Raw genomic sequence first — 21,038 nt, forward strand, 5'->3', positions numbered from 1 at the left:
ATGTGTGTGTGTGCCTGTGTATGTGTGTGTGTCTGAGTGGTTTATATGTAAGATTATATTACAAGAGATCAGCATACAGAAGGGTTTAGTTACTACTTTTGTATTTGTATTGTTCTGACCACGTTTGTCTATAGGGTCTGAAAAGCGCGCAGTTTTCATCTCATATCATCTATCAAAATGAGGTATTAGAGATCTATAGACACTCGCACACATTGAAACCACGTTTCTTTTATTGTAGCAAATACCACACGTATAAAAGTGTTATGATTCGTTGGAGCAATGCATATGGCAGAAGCAACAACAGTAGTAAATGACAAAGATGTTTACCGTATCAGGAAAGAAGGAAGGTGGATGATATATGATCTTATACGAAAGGATTGGTTCTATAAAGCATAAGGTCACTCTGAGCCCAACCACCTGCGGTCAGCCTCGAACACGAAAGTAGGTCACCAAAACACATCGCGCCTGACGGACACTTCCTCTAAATAAACAACTGACCGCGAAACATTCGCAATTTGGCACTGACCAGACCCTGTCGGCTTGTGTATATAGATCCTAGGGGTTCTAGAAAAGGACAGTTGTCCAAGACAGCCATTTTGAACAATACATACCCGCCCAGAAATACCCCACTTCGTTATTGGCTCCATCTTGTTTTTTTACATATGTACAAAAGGGCATATCAAAACTGCTGTCCTTCTGCTAATTGTACGTTAATGACAGCTTCAAAGTAGATGGCGATTTCAAAGGCTGAGCGTCGATCCAAAATGTGTTTTTCTTTCTTGCTAGCCGCTAACTCTTGGCGCGAGTCCTTGTAACGCATACATACACAGACACGCACTACCCACTGCATGGCGCTACTATGCATATCTCATACACATGCACTATCGGTTGTGGTGGCGAACAACTTGTTTATAGTACAGTTTACACCGTGGGGCCTCGAGTTTCACGTTTCTGAACCACAAGCAAATGTTTCCAAATAGTTAACATCCTGAAAAACCCTTCTACAATCTTGCAAAATACAATTGAACTGATCACTGTCGCTGCTACGGTATCACTGATGGCAGGAACAGAAAATAGAGTGAAGATTTCAGTTCGACAATCGTTAAAAAAGCTCACCTCCCGGACCGGGAATCAAGAAGGGGTGGTGCAGAAGGGGCTGCCATACCAGGTCTGATGACGTCACGAACCCAGGACTCATGGTTTCCTTGTAGACGATGAGAGACGCGTAGCGCGCGGTTGTCTGGACTAGTCAGCGGCCGACATGACTGAGAAAGCACATCTGCCATGCTCCGTACTCACTCCAGTTGTGAGAAGTTCTGACTACCGAGAAACGTTGAGGGCTGAGGCTCGCTAGGAGATTTCAGGAACGCAATTTTACTACGAGGAAAGTTCGATGCAAATATGTACAATGTATATCTATAAGTTATCAATGCAATTGTATTCCCGTAGCAGAATATGGCACATTATGCTTGACGATGGCCCAAACGTAAAAGTTACATTAAAATAATACTTTTGAAGAGAGTCTACTACAAAAACGACATTTGCGGCATTCACAAATACACCATAGTACCTCTCACTTGTACGTGTGACAATGAACTTGCACACATGGCTTTTGTTGGAGCGAAGTTCCATCAGGCGTGACCACTAGGGTTGCGCTGACGGGAGAATATTAGAGACTTAATAAACATACGTGATTTTACGTCCAGAATACAAGCGCGGGGAGCACTTTTCGAGTTTAGACAACTGGAGAAAACTGGAGAGAAGTTTTGTAAGCGCTCAAACAACAGTCTGTACGCAAACACCACCTGTTTCCGTTTAGATATTTGCACTGCTATTTTTGTTGCGAAGCTACATTGTTTAGACGTCGCTTTGGCGTAACGCTAAAGCTAGAGAGGCCTAGGGGGGCGGAGGGATTTTGGTTTGCACCGTTGGTTGTAGGACACGTCTCCTGCCGTTCCTAAATTCTGGAGTCATGATTTCTGTACATTCTCTGTACAGAGGCGACGACCAGGGATCGAGAGTGACCATTGGAGGACTAAAATCTCATTGGTAGTTGAAATCAATTTTAAAGAAGAAGAAGAAGCGTGTTTTGTAAGTTTTTTTTTTTTTCTTCATATGAATCAGCTCTTGGTCGCTCAAAGGTCGCTTCAGCTGTCTCCATCCAGTGGAAGGAGGCCTAACCGTCGTTTGTATCAGTTTGTTATGTCCCTGATGGCTGCATGATGTCATGTTCATTCCAAGATCTCCGTTTCCGACGTAGTCGCCATGACGTCCTGACGTGGCGACCTCCGAGCGCCGTTCGCTGGTGCTATGAAGGTCAAACCAACATTCCGCATGGACCTCTGCGACCCGGCCGGCGACATGGCGATGTTAGCGGCGAGGCTTCTGATGCTCGGGCGAACCTTCCGTCCGCGCCACTGCCTGTAGTTCTGCAGTATGTCGCGAGGGGCGTGCTTCATGGTTGAGCGGATGTTTTCGTTCAGGGCTATGTAGACAAGTGTGTCCATCATGCTATTGCCCATGGCCAGCGCCTCGACTGTGTACATGAGGGAGTTGTTCAAAGCGGACATGGAGAGCATTTCCGGGTAGTAGTCCCGGATGATGGTGACCACGTGGTACGGTCCCCAACACACGATGTAGAGAACAAGGATGACTACCAGGATCCGGACCGCCTTCAGCCGAGACCTGGCAACCGCGGACGCCTATTGGCAACAGAGAAATCAGCACTTAAATTTCATCGCGTAACGAAGAGTCAAAATCTTAAAATCCTTGCTAAGTTATTGGCTTTTTAGAAATAGAATATTACATGGTTCGACTCAGTTGGCTCTAGCTGGCAGTACATTAGTCCGTTTCTTTCTCTCAGATTCCATAATATTCCTAGCCTCTACCAGGCTGCCTCTTATCGTTGGGAAAATAGTAGAAATTCCGACTAATGTTTGAGGTTCAGCCTATGATGTCACCTACCGACATCATTGTGATTTACAGGCTAATCCTGGGCCATTTATCGTCGCGAATCCGACATGCTGCGAACGGTTCGAAATGAAACATAAACGGGCAAGGGTTCACTTTCTGCTTTTGAGTCGTTATGTACGTCAAATTGATAAAGAATAAAAACACCATAATGACCCCTGTATGCGTCGATCATTTTGTCCTTACTAGTGGTACTTTGCTTTCAGATTATTTCTATGCACTTCGCGGCGAGTCTGATCTTAGGGTACTTCCGTCATAGCCATGTGAGTACAGAGCACCATATTGAATGTTTCAGGCAATAAGACTGAACCTCGTACAACACATGTCGCAGCAGTTCGTGCTGTGTGCTCACAAAAATGAGTCCATTGTATTACAAGCTATATCATTAAACAAGAATTCATTAAAGTTGGATTTTCAGAGGCCACGAAAGCACAGATTTTATAAGTGGCCATACCAAAATAAGACATTAGAAGCTTAACTTCTTTGATGAATTGAATATTCATACACCATCCCAAAACGCTGGCGTTGCCCACCCTTTCCAGGAACGCAATAGAACGTCACCCTAACTTATAAGGTCGTATTCGCGTGTATGGATAGTATTCTGTATTTAAGGTCTGTACAGTTGTGTCCAAAGAGAAATCACCCGTTATTGTAATACAACCACCAAACATCCATCACATGCAGTATCTGCATCACATCCCGGGTACATTTACGCCCCCCTCTCACTGGGCCCGCGGCACGCTGGCGACGTCACTGCGGCCGATCGAATTGACAAAGCACTCAACGAATTTCATCGACATAAAACGAATCTTTTTAAGCTTTGTGTGTTTTATTGTCTTCTTGGTCACACTCGTACGTTTTTAATGATATTCCCATTATAAAGTCAAGGGTAACACAAATCCAGTTCAGGACGAAGCGACGCCGCCAGCGTGCCGCGGGTCCAGTGAGAGGGGGCTCAAAGCGGGTATCTAACTGAAGCTGCGGCACGTTGGCTACGTCGCTGGGTCTTAAACTGGATTTGTGTTACCTTTGACTTTATAACGAGAAATATCATGTAAAACATACAAGTATGACTAAAAAGACAACAAAACGAATAAAGCGTTTTTAACGATGAAAATCGTTTAGCGCGCTTTCAAATCGCTCGGTCGCCGACGTGCCGCAGTCAAGTGAGATACCCACTTTACCTGCAGGCTTGTCTGATGTCCAGGGATCCGGCGGCAGCACACTTTCTTCAGTATGCAGCAGTAGCAGAAAATCATGATCAACACGGGCAGCGCGAACTCAAGGACAAACACCGACAAGTAGTATACTCGGTACCTACGCAGAAAAAATAACAAAGGGCAACTGAGGCATGGTGATTTTCACTCTAGGTACTAGTAATAGTAGTACAATGTTTTCTACGGCTCGCGTTTTCAGCCAGGCACACTGGGTCATCCCTACTCTTCTCGACAGATATAATAAGTCATTTTATATGCAGCGGTTTGATGCCAGAGGCCTGCGTTTGAAGCTTCCCCTTGAAGCTTCCACGTACACGGGGCTGTCGACTTAACGGCAACCGAATGGAGGAATGGAACCCCCACAACCGTGTCCAAGCTGGGTTCAAACCTCCGCACCGTGAATTCATGAAATTTGATCCATATGGCGGAGCCACAAGGACACGCATACACACCTCTGTTTTTCATGTATTGGCCAGAGTTGCCCACAGAACACTCGCTCAGTCGTGGGGTACGGGATGACAACAGAATATCTCCCAGCAGGCACCGCGAACAAGATGGCCGCCAGCCAAGCCAAGGCGACCACCCCAGCCGCGCCTTTCCCTGTCAGCCGTGTGATGCTGGGATGGCAGATCACCAAGTACCTAACATGATTTGAATATGAAAAAAAGAAAAGAAAAAGATGAATCAGTATCATTAATCAGTTATTTAAACAGTTTCCTGGTTCCATTGCCATTTCCCCGCTTCTTGACACTTCTGACCAATCGCAGACGCCAAATGCCCATAAGGTCACGTGGCCTGAGTGATTGGAGGAAGACTGCAGTAGAACCTATGAAAATTTGATGCCATAACTTCTTGCGTGAGAAAAAAGATTTAGCTCTGGGCTATATCAATTACCGACTTGTGCACGGATCAACTTTCATACTAATTTCGAAACAAATATTTTGTCGGCTATGAGGGCTCATATGAATAAAATTCCGTTAACTTTTGATACTAAAAGCTTTTAATGTCTGCTTGTCGTCGAGTCAAAAAAGCAAATGAGCCATATTTCATCCAAACTGCAGCTTCTCCAGCCAAAATGTAAGAATAAGTAGAGGTGAAATACATGGCTTATGTTGCCATGCTGTACTTGACACTTGTGTGACCTTGACCGACTAGACGCTACGCGACGGAAAACAGTAGGAGTACAACCTTGAACTTCACGTGTGGCATCGTCCTTCAGCCGCAGCCTAGGCTGCCAGATTGTGCGTCTGTTTATCTCAGCTATGTGTGATCAACGCTGAGAAGGAATTCAGCCCAGGGGCTTACACAGTGCTGAGAACAACCCTGGCTCTCAGCTGTGTAAGATAAACACCTCGTCATCTCAGAGTATTCATTGAACAAGCACATCCCTCACTAGACGTGCTCCATCCGTTTGAATGATTCTATATTGAAAGGGGGGATCATAAGCTAGGCGTTATAAATTGCCCATACCTGGACATTAAACGGACCCCCATCACCCATGGACCAGTGTTGTCTTTAACACCCCCTTTCAATATAGGCTGCGACCGCGCTACGACAGCTGAGGGACCAAACAGCGAATTCGACCGGTAGATCAACAAATTTCATGGATAAACAATGATTTTTGTTGGTTTCATCTGTTTTGTTCCTTTCAAATCATTCTTTTACGTATTGCATCAAATTCTATTTTGGTCGCTATACGGTCGCTCAGCGATCGCCGTCTAGTAACTGACGACACGAAGACATGATGTTGGTTCGTCCGTCAATCTGACGAGGACGCTGTAGTCATCCATCATTGGGTGTAAAGTACCTTCCTAATAGGAAGGAAACAACATCTCGGTGGGCACAACAACATTCATTCGGCCGGTGTTAGAGTACGGCTCACCGGTGTGGGGAGGACTGCCTCGTGGGCTGTCTGACGAGGTCGAGAAGGTACAGAAATAGAAATTTAGGCCGGACGAGGCGGCTGGTATAATTTGGCTTGGCCTAGCGAACACACAGGGATCAAGTTCTCGAACCAACCAATCAGCATCCACATGCCCGTAGCCAGGATTTTGAATGGGGGGGTTCTTTTTAATGTTTGAGGGACCATCAGCGCCGTAGGCGCTCGACGAGCGCCGCAGGCGCGAGCTTTCTAGGGGGGTCCGGGGGTATGCCCCCCCGGAAAATTTTAAAAATTGAACCTTCTGATATGGCATTTCCCAGGTTTTCTAGAGGATTTCAAAGAAAAAAATCAGAGACAAAGTTAGCAGTTTTTCTAGGATTCCAGCCCCGCTGGTCTAAGATACAAATAAGTCCGCCTTGAAAAAAAAAACATTGGACGTTAAAAAGTAGTCCCTGGAGCGTTTCAAATTCTAAGAATTGAACCTTCTGAAAGGGCATTTCCTGTGTTTTTGAGAGAATTTGAGAGGAAAAATCAGAGACAAAGTCAAAGTGAGCAGTTTTTTCTAGGATTCTAACCTGTGTGGCCTTGCTGTTGATGCAAATACAAATAAGTCCGCCTTGAAAAAAAAATTCTTGAACATTGAAAAGTGGACCTTCAAGCCTGTGGGGGGGGGGGGTTCGTCCGAACCCCCCGAACCCCCCCTGGCTACGGGCATGATCCAGCAAGGCACATGTGCGGGCAGACCAGCGGTTACGTTCTGTTAGCCGGTCGCTATTTCAAATTCTCGATATATCTATATCTCGTTTGTCAGGATTCTGACAACTTTATCGTAGTTTTTCGTTATATTTTGAACGAGCCTTTGGTTAGAAATGTTACAAGGTTTGTAATCATTTCTTGAGGGACAGAATAAGTGTGCTGATTGTATTTCTCAGACGTGCTGTTTCGAACTCGCTTATAGAGACGAGTATGGTCTCGCTTTGTTGTTGTATTTTCTCTGTTTACATGCCAGTCAATAAAACTTGCTGGTGTTCCCACCAAGAAATACTCTGTGTAGAGTGATTATGGGTTCTTTATTGATCACAATAACCGCCGAGAAGGTAGGCATAAATTCATTTTCGTGAAATGAAAAACCTGTTGCAGGATTATTGGAATCCCCTCCGACCAGCTGCCGACCCTGGAGAAGCGGAGACGCGAGACATCCGTGCATGAGCTCGGGAGGGCGGTGGCGGACAACACACACCCCTGCCGGCAGTTCCTTGTGAAATCCGGAGACATTAAGTACGATCTAAGACAAACTTCAGCCTACAAAGTACCGAGCCATACGAAGAGGCATGAACAGTCCTTCTTCCCCAGAACTCTAAAATTGATGCAACAATGAGCCAAAAGGTTACATTGATTGCCATGATCTCTATATCTGTTAATGTTTTAGCCTAGTATCTGCACGATGATCATCAACAAGATTTTATATACATTGTATCTAATGTGACTATAGTAAGCGTGCTTTTAACAGATTTTACATATCTATTGTGACCGTGTCAAGTGTGATTTGCCAATGTTTAGTTTTGATGGCTCATTTTTTATGTAATGTTGCCTTTTTGTTGTGTAAATTTGCAACGCAATTCCGGTTTGCAAAAAAAACTCTGCGAAGTTGTAAATACTGGATAAAGTTTCAAAGGAATCGAACCCGTAACCTGACCTGTGTCTGCTAGTCTAACCACTCGCTACAATTTGACACATAAATATAAAATATTTGTCCTCCTCCTCAAGGTTGGTCTGTACTGTACAGACAACATATTCCAGCCAGCTCAAATTAGTCAGCATTCCAAGGAGCAAATACTTTTCGTCAAAATGTGTGATCACTGACGCTTTGAAACACTGAGCACAGCTCAAATAGTTATTGCAAAACAAAGTTTTGTTTGACCGCCGCCAAAATCTGAATCTGATTCAAAGACAACCAGCAAAAACTATTTATTTAAATACCGTAGTCCAAAATCTGTGTTCAGAGAAAAGTTTTGTGTTAAGATGGTAAGTTCAAAAACCATTTGTGTACCGGCCAAAAATTCTTTTAGTGCACATAACCGTGTATACAAACTACTTTATGTTCAGAGACCTAATGTAAACGGACGTTTGTTACTCAATACAACCGTTTCTAACATAAATCTACTCGTTGTTCGTTCAAAGACATAATGCACCATGAGAATTGTCTAGCAGCCACAAAGACAATTAACTCATACGACCCTAGCAAACATCTGTATTTTCAAGGACTCAGCGCGAAGTAAAGTTTTTGTTTAATGGCCAAAGAATATCGTTTATTCATATAACTGAGTCCAAAATCAAAAGCACTTAAGTATTCTTTGTTTTACAGCCAAGAAGACTATTAGTTCATCTAACCATGTCCAAAAGCCGCGCCGACTTTAAAAAAACAAACCGCAAAGGAACATTTTGTTTTGTGGCCAAAATGACAATTAGTACGTCCACATGAGCCAAACTAGGTTGTCACGCAATGGCATATGCTGAAACAGCAACTATTCCTATATGGTACCTACACCCTACACTTGTGTCTGCATTTAGTATCGAGAAAGCAAAAATTTCGGGTCAGTTGAGTATTAATGAATTCGCCATTACCTGACCAGTGTGGCAGTGACCACACTCAATATCTCAGTTATACATGTCACGTGTTTGAGAGTCATGCTGTTATATTATCTTGTTTTGTTTTTTACAGTGAATGACCTCAGAGCCTATCATTTAACAACTAGATCCGGTCGGTTAAAGAAGCACAAAAGCGGCAAGGCGTCTCATCAAGAAAAGGCACATGTGAAAAATCGTACGACGCTGGAAAAATTTTGAACATCGCCCGACGCTCTGCGATAGCTGATTTTATCCACGATTTACCTGCGATCATCGTGCGATGTGCGGGAAATGCTATCGTAGGTGCATCGTGCGTTTAATGTGACCGGGGCTTTACTCTTCCTTCTAAGAGCTATCTACCACTAACAAATTATGACCATAGTATGTCCAGAACACGAGATATCTAAACCGGAAGTTCAGCTGCAGTAACATAGAAAGCCGCTAGGGAGCCCAAAATCTAATCATTTCTAGGTCTCAAAAAGACCTACCTACCTACCTACCAAGTATGAAGACAATCCATCCAGGCACTCTCGAGTTATCGTGTTGACAGATGAAAGGACACACACGAACGCTGTACAAAACATAACCTTCTCGGCGAAGGTAATATTACATAAGGATTTGTCGAGTGTATTGATGAAAGCAACGTCGTGTACACTTTAGCTATGATCTACTGAAAGAGTGCAAATCAAGAACACCAATATTGTCGTTAGTCCCTGTCCACTTAATTGATGTGTAAAGTGAGCGGAAATAAAAAAAAATAAAATACATATAGAATACACCACGGTGTATTCCGTATCGCCCGAGGTACCGGCCCAACCGTGGGTCGTATAGACAGGTTAGGTTGCAATAAAAACTTCTTCGGCCAGTTCGATACGGTCTTCGCAACCATTAGATATGCTTGGAGATTACTTTGTTACGTCCAGCGCAACCTTGCGTGTACTAACTGAAGAACTACGTATTGATCATAAAACCTCTGAAGTGTTGTCCATGGTGGAATCGACTTTTGGCCATTGCATGAATTTTCCACATCAATACGCGTGTTTGGAAAAGAATTGAACGAGTGATTTTTCGGGCCATCGATCTGTGCTATTTGAAGCTCCATGAGAGCAAACGACTCGTATGCAGTTTGTTTTGGCAACGATGAGGATTGTCTTCTTTACTATACGATTGATGGCGCCAAGAGAAATATCGCAAGGGCAAAAATGTGTAAAACTCACACAGCTCTGATCACAATTCACCGTTGCTTTTCTCATCACTTACCTTCTAATTTTCAAAAGGACGTCGACTGAAAAGTAATGACAACAATGATGTGAAATCCGGTTTATATATATAAGGTCATGTTGACATGATCATATGAATGATATCCGCGGACATCAACTTTCGTCCATTTCCACAAAAAAGTTTTCGGCCATACTATTAATCATACAAAGCAGCTGCAAAATGAGAAAAAAATGCTGTAAATTGAAAAAAAAATTATTTCGGAAAACGGATACTAATGTCCTAGAATACCAAAGTCAGAGAAGAAGATAAAGAAGAAAAATGAAGAATCTATATATATTATTGGGTATACCATACTCTGTGTGTTAAGTTGTGTTCATCCTTCCTGACCACGTAGATTTCATAATGAAGGTAACAATTTTTTTGCTTAACTTTTTTTATACGCACGCTCGCATAAGTTTTGGGGTTCCCAGATGATGTCATTCATAAAATCAAATCATCATGGCCTAAAGGGCTTCATAATATATAATTGTGCCCCGAAATTTTAGCTGTGTACCTTGTTTCTGGGAAAGACCACAAACTCATTGATTACACAGTACCCCCTCGTCCGTGGATAGTTTCATAAGGTTGGTAAGTCACTTTTTACACAACCAAGTGAATAATCACATCAGTACCCTCTCGACCTCGTATATATAGACAGTTCCAGCCCTGTCCGGTTGCTCTTACCTGTCGATAGCGATGACCAGTAGCGCGTTTGTGGACACGTACAGGGACATGGTCTTGGTGTAGTTGACCGCTGCACAGGCCGTCTGTCCGTGTGTCCACACCCGGGACTGGACGATGTAGTAGTCCATCACAAACGGCACACAGATGACCGCCATGAGAAAATCCGACATCGCCAGATTAGCAATCAACATGTTCGTCATGTTCCGCATCTTCTTGTACTGAATGATGACGTAGATGAGGATTAGGTTAATCCCTCCGCACGTGATCATAGTAAGCGTGTACACTAATCCCAGGATGGCCTTCATGAACACCGGAACGTCCGGATCTGTCGACGTTCCGGTTAAACTGTCCGGAAGGTAGTTCTGTTCCGTCGTGTCGTTGTGAAGGGAAAAAGAATACTCGGCGCCAAACAATTCTTCGTACCAGTTGTAGTCGAAATCCGACTCGGACGAACCTACGTAATAGTCGGGATACTCTGTAAGATTCTCCATTTATAACAGTACAGGTTTGTTCGCACAGTCGCTGTCAGGAATGGCTTATGGCTAATTTTGATCTCCTAATGATGCTGCAAAATACATGAATGTTGAACGTAGGAAAACCTGATGGACAATTGCAAGTGGCAGAATTCTGTTGCCTCTGATGCGCAGCTACCCCGGCGGAAGTCTCTCTGCGTTTGGAGATTGGACGACACCGAGGAATTTTATCAACTACTCAGAAGAAGGATGACGGTTTTCTGACTCCACCAATCAGAAAAAGCGTATTTCTAGCCTTTGGTATCGGGCAAGTCTCCCACATAGAAAGGCCAAGTATGTCTCGTGATTCCACGTGAGATTTCACATGGCCACTAACTAAGTGCACAGCCAGCCGATGTTCAGCAGTTCTTAGTTGAGTGATCAGGAAAAAAAAAACACTTAACGGATGTGATGCAGTTGTGTGCAGTTGAAGCTAAGTGCTACGATGATTGACATAGAAAGCTTGTGACTTGGTAGTAGAGGCACAGAATTCCGAGAGATAAGAATGGCATCATTGACGAGTGTAGGAATGCAGATATAAATTCAACCGGTACAGTAATGCTAGTTCTAAAATAGGGTCTAAATTTTGTACCCAGCAAGAAAATATCACATGTACTGTTGTTTATGATAAATAAATGGATAAAGTGAATTAATGCATGGATGAATTGTTGAAAAACAATCACACAGTGTACAATGTATGGCAACAGCTATTCAACAGTGATGGGTGTACTGTGTCAAAGTCAGTTCCCATGAGCAATAAAGAACGACATGAATATCATCCTTAGTCATGACTCTCCTTTATATAAAGCAATGAAATGGGTTTAAATCTAGCGACAAAGCAGAATAAATCATAACAACAAGTTACCTGGAAGCGTCATGCATGACGTATTCCACTTGTAACTCGACATCCCGCATTTCAGCAGTTTTTCGAACTCACACAAAAGCTAGTATTTTTAAAAAGTATCTGACATTAAACCTTTCTTTGTTATCAAAAGTATCGATTCGAGGTTTGAAACTCTAACTAGTTCTGGGAAGGTTTGATACAAACAATCAAGCGATCCCAGCATCGACGCTACATTTTCGCACGTCAAATATTACTGCCATGCGTTTACCACGTGAACTTCACGTGTCGGACAGTGTTGACTGTTGCCGAAATTGACTTCACAATATTATTTTCTTCAACGGCACCAGGCACGTGGTGGGACAAACATACTGACTTTACTATCATTTGTCTGTAGACTATTTTGGACAGTCCATGTGCATTTTCCCCTGATCTGTGTTCTTCAAGCAGAGAGGTAGAAGAAGAAAGGCTCAAGTGGACGATAATGGGTAACACTAGCACAATTCTTCATCATAGACTTCAGCATAACTACATACTTACACAGCGTTAAACAGGCGGAGAAAAGTTACAGACCATGCATTGTTCTTTTTATAAGAGCATATATTTCTGCCTAACGGATAGATGTTTTGCTCTGTTCGGGCGGTTTTAAGATAAATGGCGTTTTGAATAAATTGTACGATAATTGGTAAAGCTACCTTACATTTAGAGACAGGAATTTTGACCAGTGGGATGTTTTACCAATCTGATGAAATTATATTCAGAAGCATCATCCGTAAGAAAATTAACAGTATCGTGAAGATATCTGTGCGTATAGTTGACGTTTCCACACATAAAACGCACGTGCATGCATCAAATGTTTGGTTGACTTACTTGGCAGCCTCCCTTGGGTTTATACGAGTATGTTCAAATATTTTCAAGTACAACTTGTAGGTACTCATTTGGCAAAAGTTGAAGGCCACTGGTCGCTCTCTCTCTCTACATATATGTATTGCCACGGGCCTTCAGCCTTGACAATAACCCACAGTACATTATAATGTACATGCGCAAACCATGAACTAGCTTATTTCGGGTGATTGGAAATCTCTCGTTTCTTATCTTAAATTTTAGCTGAGAAATAAACACCCATCACTCGACAACAAAGCACGATATTTGAATCCCGTTTTCAGTTTACCATCCCCTTCCAAGAGACCTTTCTAATGAGTTCAAGCTTTGCCCATTTGAAGACACTTTTAAAAAGGCTAGGGTTAGGGTTGGGCTTATCGCTTGAGAACTTTAAACACTCATAAATCAACAACAAAGCACGATATTTGAAATCCGTCTTCTTTTGTTCCTCCTTTTCCTGCAGTCCAGTATCTGACAGACCTTAGAATGCCACGACAGCTGGTGCCACAGCTTGGAATCTGTGCTGTCGATACAACCTATGATCTCCAAGCAGATGTAAGGACCGGGATCATCAGTCTCAGTGTTTAACGCATTTTTGTAACATTTAGTTCGCCTTTCTAGCATTGCGCTTTTCTGAATGATGCACCTCTGCGGAGTAATAGTTCGATACAAGGAAGCAACTAAACAAAAAAAAGCATTATCTTTCGACGTATCTCCGCATCAATAAGGATGCAGACATACATTAATATATATACAATCTAATCAAGGTCAACCTATGATACAAGTGAACGAATATTGTTGATGGAATAAATAAGAAAAGATCGGAATATCAAAGTCTCTTTCATATTGATTTTTTGTCACCTAATCCCTTACTGGCTCCAGTGTTATCACGTATGTTGTATACTGTAGGTTATCGAGGCGTTGGACTATGTCTCCACTTGATGATAACAATGGTTAATGTTTTGCCTGAGTCATGCTATTTGTGATCACAAATGCGTACTACACAAAATACGGAGACTGCTAGAGACTTGTTGCCATAGTTTGAAACATTCTAGAAAGTTAACTGCTGGCGGCGATTGAGCATCAACATGATATGCCACCGTCGCGTCGATGTCACTGAACGCCGCCTGTTTCCGACAAGTTGTATGTTGGCTGTGCTGGTTTTCTGTGCAGTAGGGGCCACGGCAGGTTAGTGTCAGTATCTAAATGTGCTGAATAGATGTTATCACAAGGTTAGACTATTTTCCGAATTGCATCATGGACCAACATTAACATACATATACCTTGTGCTGTGAGATATAATGGAATGCATGGAAACCGTAAGTCGTAATCAGAGGCACCAGTACATATAAAATGACAACCTAGATTAGTGTATTCTCTTTCTCGATATGTAAAAGACTCCATACAGAATCCCCTGCGTTTATTCGTAGCCGTTCAACGTCAAAAGAACATGTAAGGCACTATGTTACGAATTCAGGCCTATAAGTCTTTACCTTTTGACAGAAATCACTTCACTCATACATGTAAACCTCGTTACATACAGACTATTGTCTTGGCCACCCGTGCTGGTCCGGAGGGGCATGTGTGGATGGTTCGACTGGATACATCTGCAACTGTCCGTCTGGAACACTGGGACAGAACTGTGAAACAGGTACGTGTTTCATTTTTTGTAGATATTGCGGTTACTAGTATACTGCACCGTAAGGGAATCCACACAGCTCATAGCGTTTTGAGAGAAAAAGTGGATATATTGTTTCACAGACCAACACAGTTACATTCGTTTAATGTGTTATTATGGTTTCAGAAACAGGATTGGAATTCCGATGTGGTAGCCCTCAGAGAGTGATAATCTGTAGGTTATGTGCACTCCGCCACTTCCATTTGTATAATGCCTACAATAAGTTTGAGAAATGTCTTTAATATCATCACTCTGCGTCTTAAATTGTTGCAGTATAGAAATCAAAGTCAAATAAGCCTCCAAAAACAAACAAAAAATCAGACCCATTCGTGAGCCAAATGCAGTTGAAAAGAGGAGGGACAATTTGTCAATTTGAAGGTCGTTTATGCCCCTGTTCTTGAGGAGGCAGGGCGTGGTACTGCAGATTAGGCCCCGTTGGAGTATTTCATCCAGATTTGGTAACATGTGAAAATGTACAGGACATTAGGCTCGAAGCCAGTGTAAACTTTCCCAAGTAGGTCCAGACGTCTTCAAACGCGTTGAAATGGAAACACGAATTTGCATAAAAAGAATTCATTTTGTAGGTGCCGTCAAGGAGCGTCTGTAAGACCATGATCCATGTCCATGTTCGCATCACGTCCTGACATGTACGTAATAAGCAGGGTTAGGATATATATCTATCATTACATACCTATATTTCCGTATTGTACCATGGACCAACATCAACATATATACGTTTACATTGAAAAGCGGGGTTTGATGTGTGGATATTATCTGCTTTCCATTGTCAACTTGATTCATAAGCCTCAACTAGATTGGTTATATAGATGGGCTTACTGAAAACCCTGTGCATGTTGACTCCAATCACCAGTTTTGTAACAGAAGAAAAGACGCCCTTTTAGACTTATTGTTGATTTGTAATCGTTACGTTCAACTTCATATGTCTGTCATAGCTGCGACTGTTTTTTAATCTTGTTTGCGCTAATTGTCTTCCCCAAACACGACAGTCCACAACAACAAGTGCTACCGGCAGTCGAGGGACGCGCTGTCCCATAAGGAAGCCTCGGCAGCTTGTGTCTTCATGGGAGGACAGCTGGCAGATATCAAGGAGCCGCATGAGCAGCAGATGCTGGCCGACATCATCAGGAACACTAACGATGTCTCTCATTGGACATTCATGAAGTCACGGTCACCCCAACTCCTCCACATCGATGGATCTACCTTATCGTGTGAGTTCTGTTTTAGAATATTTATCTAGCACAACAGCGATGACTGTACACACCTATGGCGTAGGGTTGTACTTTGTACTTTATGTTTTCCAGTCCCCGTTGTTGTACAAACTCAGTATGGCATGTTACAGTGCAGACATCTTGGATGGCTAGAGACATCTACGGCCCGTTCGACATATGTGTGCTGCTGGACCGAGACCAGAGCTACAAAGGAGACTTCCACGCCTGCACGGAACAACACACCTACTTCTGCGAGTCTCGTAAGTCATATATAATACTACCAGGTAAAAGTGCTTGATAACCAATTATCCGAAATGTAGTGATAATGATGAGGGCGTGTTGCAGGCGCCAATGGCACTGTATTTGATTGCCCGACTTCTTGATTTCGATGATATTTCCAACTGTTGTATGCTTAACGACAAATCCTACTTTAGTCTCGTATGTAACAAATGACCATCTCTATACGTGGTGTCCTATCATATTATTTCATAAACTCAGCAAGAAGCTTCTCATTGCCAACTCACCTTGATTGATAAATGACACTGTTCAATGATATGAGTTTAATCGTGCCAAGACCAAAAAAGAACCACGCTTATCTTGCTAAGAAAGGAACTGTCACTGTTTACCGATATTTTTCACGAACTGTACGTTGTTGCTCCCCCAGCTGTGACCCCCTGCCAGCCCGACGTGTGTCAGCATGGCGGAGTCTGCAGCTCCTGTTTCTCCGATTCCCCCATGTGCGACTGTCCTCCGGGATACACCGGCGTTTTCTGTGAAACGGGTGACTATTTGGTTTTGTTTTCAATCACCATTTTTATAGAAATATACATCATGCATGGCACCGGTACAATAATCGAAATGAATATGTAAAACAAAGCAAATACCAAAAAAATACATAAACATTCACAATCTTATGCAATGAAAATATGCACACACCCCTTTTCTAAGTAATAATTGATAATGATTATAAAACGTAATCATTGACTTCATAGGAAATATCAGTTTTTACTCAAAACAAATAATTAAATAAAATTCAACAAGATAGCAATCATAGCTTTAAAACAGCAATACAATCAAATAGTCCTCATTTCAATTTGGGGATTTGCTTCAGTCATATATCATCATCAATTATTAGAGTTCCCGGTGATTCCATGGCGTCCTCTTTCAAAGTATCTACAAATCGATACTTACTAAGAATATCTAGAGAATACTTAATATGTTGTTTTATTTTTCAGACATAAACGAGTGTGCATCTAATCCATGTCAGAATGGGGGGACATGTCACGACCATGTCAACTCCTTCATCTGTTTCTGTCGCGTTGGGTACGACGGAGTGTTATGTGAAAACGGTAAGTTTTAAACAAGTGAAATTGAATATTTTCTGTGCTCTAATCATTTTATAAGGTGTGCTTTGTCCATTCGGCCCAATATCAAGCGCTGGTCATGGTTGTATTGACGTTCAGCCAATGATTACGTTATGTAAGATTTTTATCTGTTGTTTGCACAGACATCGACTACTGTGACCCTAACCCTTGTCCAAATGGTTGGAGCTGTGTGGATCAAGTTGTCGGGTTCCACTGTGAAGGTGAGTTTTTTGGGAAACACATCTCATTACCGGAGTCTTTCGCTAAAGACGTCATATGAGCGATATACTAACCAACAAACCAGCCGTTCGTGAACAGAGACATGGGCATATTTGATCCACTACGGATCAAATGCCCCAAATTTACAAATTAGTAAGCAGTTTTAGCCCTAAAAGGCATTCACTGGGATACTAGTACAAATTAGACGTTACTCATTACTGTTAATCGGACCTATGTTAACATTACCCTGCAGTGCCCCATGGAGCGAGAGCCGCCTCCACTTTCTGCATGGCGTCCCCCTGTGGTCCTGGATGGACCTGCCAAGATACCGGCCTTCGTACTGGCTACACCTGTACTCCGGTCTCATGATTCCACCAGTCGCCAAAACCAGTCTAACCGTCTGATGAAGCGGATTTGCCTTTTGCAACATAATGCATGCCAATGATTGATACATGCAGTAGTGTTGTACAGTAGGAGAAATACCAAGCAGCTTAGTTACTTTTGAGTAAAGCTTCCATGTGATTTACCTCATGTTGCAACATTTATAACCGCAGAATCACAGATATCACGATCGAATGTCCCCTCACGACGTCATTTTTTTCACAGCAACTCTGGTATTCAAAGTGGCGAGTCAATAACTCGCGTGGCGATGAGTTTTTATTATCAAATCATCTGCCATTTGGAAATCATCGTGAGGACTGCCAAATGTCATTCAATATCTTCAATCCGTGATGCCGCACTATCTAAGATGAGCGGTAGGTGCTAATCGTATGTGAATCAGAACCATATGTTGATAACAACGTTTACATTGTATGCTTAACAATAAAGAATGCAACAATCACAAAGTGCCTTTGACTGTGTTCAGCTGTAGACTCTTTGCACTACAACATTCTAGTGATTCAGGTCCTGCGATATCTGATGTGGGCACAGTTTGAAGTGGAAGCTGATATGAGGTGTTAATCTTGCGGATATAAAAAGCTCCGTGAACAAGAAAACACGACCATCGATCTATTAGTAACGATGGATCTATACATTTGAACATCTGAAGGCAAACCTCTGCCAACGATACATTAGAAAATATATCACGTGTCCTGAGTGATGATAACTATGGCGTGATTTGATGTTAACGTTATAAAATAGTTAGATATTGGTTATTTGTTATCTGCAATCTCCAGGGGAGCTATTTGTGTTCATACTTTCCTCGGGGTCGTGTCATGATTATCAGTTTAATGTCAAGTATTTGCACAGCGCTGGCTACAGGAGCGGTTCAATCCGTGAGAAAAACAAATATTCACCGTACTGTACCGACATTTGTACTGGAATTTGAACCCACCTCAAATATAAACGTGAGGCACAGCAGTTACATGTGACGTCTGAGGCTATACCGAAAACATACAGGTAACTAGAGTTCCACGACCTCAAACCTTCGCTAAATGACTTTAACCTTTACGACTGATGTATTACGAATGTTTGTCATTGGTTATGCAACTAAGTTCCTCATTTGCACATCTTTTTCACACGAAGAACAGAACTTGTCCAAAGTATGACGAAAAGGAATTTCCTTATCAGTTATAAAAGTTGCTAGTCCTCATTTGCGTAATTTATACTCCAAATGCCACAAGTATGACATTTCCATCATTTACCACTATGGAATCACAGTGTTTTCTTATCAATTATAAAAATTAGGTCTTCATTTGCACAATTCTTTTATCTATCAATGTTCCTCTCTTTCCCAGTTACATATGTCACATGTTTGAATAGTCCTATATATCACAATGGGTTTATAAAATTTCCACATTTACTATGCAAATCATATTCTGAACATCTAATAACATCAACTATTACTATAGGTATACCATACATCTCGAAGATCCGTTAACCGCTTCTTGGGATATTTTCTTTCAAAGTCTCCAACAAAATCGGTTCCTGCAGCTCCAAAATCTACACCGCTTTTCTACCATTCAAAAATCACCATATGGTATGCCGAGAACACGAGATATCAAAAGCAGAAGTTCCGCTGCAGTACCGTAACCACATGCCAAATATCAAGACAAAAACAATACCACAATAGGAAGTAAACCCTTTGCATTGGTAATAATGGAAAGGACAAGCTTAAGCGTCCTGGTTAGTGTAAATTAGTAGCCATAGATTGAATATAGAAACAGGTAGATACTTCAATGTAGCTCCCGATCAAAGGTTTTGCCCATTCTGTCCTAATCGAATTGAAGATGAGTTTCACTTTATTATGGAATGCTCTAAATATGATGCCCTACGAGATGAGTTATTCACCTTTCTCAATTCAAGTACTTCAGATTTTAAGACACTCAATGCCACAGATAGATTTGACCATATATTTAGATGCAACGGCTCATACAGTGTTAAAATAGACAAATATATAAAATATTGTTTTGTTATTAGAAAAAATAATGATACTCAAAATTAGAAAACTTGAATCATGTAAAACCTAAGATAGTCATTTTGTTGTAGTGAATAGTTTTATTCCATACTCATGTCTTGTTACTCCGGGAAGGAGGAATACCTCCTTCTGGGAGTATTGGGAATGCATTTGTTTGCGCGTTCGCAGCTATAACTCACGATCCCGTTGTCGCATTGGTGTGTAACTTGGCATATCGTTTGCCTGGTTCGGCGTGGTGATGCACAATGTCTTTGTTACGCCGTAACTACTTTTATCGTCAATGCAATATCGAAATTGCACCCCTATGATTAATGGTAAGGGCCACTGCCTTGGCATAGCGACCATGTTATAACCCGTTACGCTTGACTGCAATACTTCAGGCAGATACGGGGTACGAAAATTTCCTACTTGCTATGATCGTATAGTCACTGTTACATTGTAAAATAGACAACGTGCATCACCACACGCAACCTAGCTAGCGATATACCAAGTTACATACCAATGCGGCAACGGGAATTGTGAGTTTTCGCTGCGAACATGTGCCGAGTGAGCTTCAGTCTGTGTATTAAGTATGCCGTGTACAATCGCAGGTCGCATACTAGTTTGGCGCACGAGACGGCCGTCGCACTTTTACGCACAGTGTGATAATGGGATATCTCTGGACCTTCAAACTTCTGACACTTGTAGTTTGTAATACGGAGGCTGTGACAATATAAAACGTTTACGCAGGGGATGAAAGATTGTTAAGATATCTCTCTCAGAATAGTGCGCGCAGGCCGCGGCCAGACTGTGTCACTTCCGGGTGTTTTCAAAGATCCGGTGACCTTTGACCTTCGAGAAATGTTACGATAATACAAATAGGCCGATAGCTATAGATCAGGCATGCCTGCAATAAATTGTGGAAAGAGGATTTACTGCATATTTGTGATTTCTGAAACATTTTAGTTGTAAGGCTGAATGGTTCGTTGATCTTCAAAAGAAGCCATCTAGATCTAAATTTGTGACTTTTCCCGGAATTTCTAGATGCTATCTGTGCCATGCTGTAAAAACGTACTTTTCAGCAGGTTGACCCCTCCTGTATTTAAAGAAAAAGATAAATAAACACCTTTTCTTTACTTGCTATTAAACACTACTTGGACTGTACAGAGATGCAATTTGTGTGGGTCAATATTTTTACTTCTTTAATTACCGTTTATCAAAAATGCACTTTTCACATAGTCTCTACCAGACTAACTACGCCAGGGTTTCACTTGCAG

General features: G+C 42.1%; 2 protein-coding genes across 2 annotated transcripts; one reads left to right on the top strand and one right to left on the bottom strand.

Moving 5' to 3' along the window:
• Window positions 1-212: 212 nt before the first annotated feature.
• Window positions 213-11,409, bottom strand: LOC136437075 (prokineticin receptor 2-like). The gene is made up of 4 exons (XM_066431542.1): window positions 10,642-11,409; window positions 4,640-4,828; window positions 4,155-4,287; window positions 213-2,702 (listed from the first exon to the last, which is right to left on the bottom strand). The coding sequence occupies exons 1-4, from the start codon at window positions 11,130-11,132 to the stop codon at window positions 2,232-2,234; spliced, it is 1,284 nt and encodes a 427-aa protein (XP_066287639.1). The 5' UTR covers window positions 11,133-11,409; the 3' UTR covers window positions 213-2,231.
• Window positions 11,410-13,855: 2,446 nt separating this feature from the next.
• LOC136437077 (fibropellin-1-like) lies at window positions 13,856-18,213 on the top strand. The gene is made up of 8 exons (XM_066431543.1): window positions 13,856-14,064; window positions 14,420-14,527; window positions 15,562-15,783; window positions 15,915-16,043; window positions 16,448-16,564; window positions 17,019-17,132; window positions 17,291-17,368; window positions 17,620-18,213. The coding sequence occupies exons 1-8, from the start codon at window positions 13,965-13,967 to the stop codon at window positions 17,733-17,735; spliced, it is 984 nt and encodes a 327-aa protein (XP_066287640.1). The 5' UTR covers window positions 13,856-13,964; the 3' UTR covers window positions 17,736-18,213.
• Window positions 18,214-21,038: the final 2,825 nt, after the last annotated feature.

The sequence above is a fragment of the Branchiostoma lanceolatum genome, chromosome 6, assembly GCF_035083965.1.
Source record: "Branchiostoma lanceolatum isolate klBraLanc5 chromosome 6, klBraLanc5.hap2, whole genome shotgun sequence".
NCBI lineage: Eukaryota > Metazoa > Chordata > Leptocardii > Amphioxiformes > Branchiostomatidae > Branchiostoma > Branchiostoma lanceolatum.

What these genes read in the sequence shown, in the direction of transcription:
- LOC136437075 (XM_066431542.1), bottom strand. Translation starts at nt 11,132, where the DNA reads ATGGAGAATCTTACAGAGTATCCCGACTATTACGTAGGTTCGTCCGAG. An exon ending in CCAATACATGAAAAACAGAG is followed by an intron (nt 4,288 to 4,639) that starts GTGTGTATGCGT and finishes TTTTCTGCGTAG; the next exon opens with GTACCGAGTATACTACTTGT. An exon ending in GACATCAGACAAGCCTGCAG is followed by an intron (nt 2,703 to 4,154) that starts GTAAAGTGGGTA and finishes TGTTGCCAATAG; the next exon opens with GCGTCCGCGGTTGCCAGGTC.
- LOC136437077 (XM_066431543.1), top strand. Translation starts at nt 13,965, where the DNA reads ATGATATGCCACCGTCGCGTCGATGTCACTGAACGCCGCCTGTTTCCG. An exon ending in TGCAGTAGGGGCCACGGCAG is followed by an intron (nt 14,065 to 14,419) that starts GTTAGTGTCAGT and finishes CGTTACATACAG; the next exon opens with ACTATTGTCTTGGCCACCCG. An exon ending in CGGCGTTTTCTGTGAAACGG is followed by an intron (nt 16,565 to 17,018) that starts GTGACTATTTGG and finishes TTTATTTTTCAG; the next exon opens with ACATAAACGAGTGTGCATCT.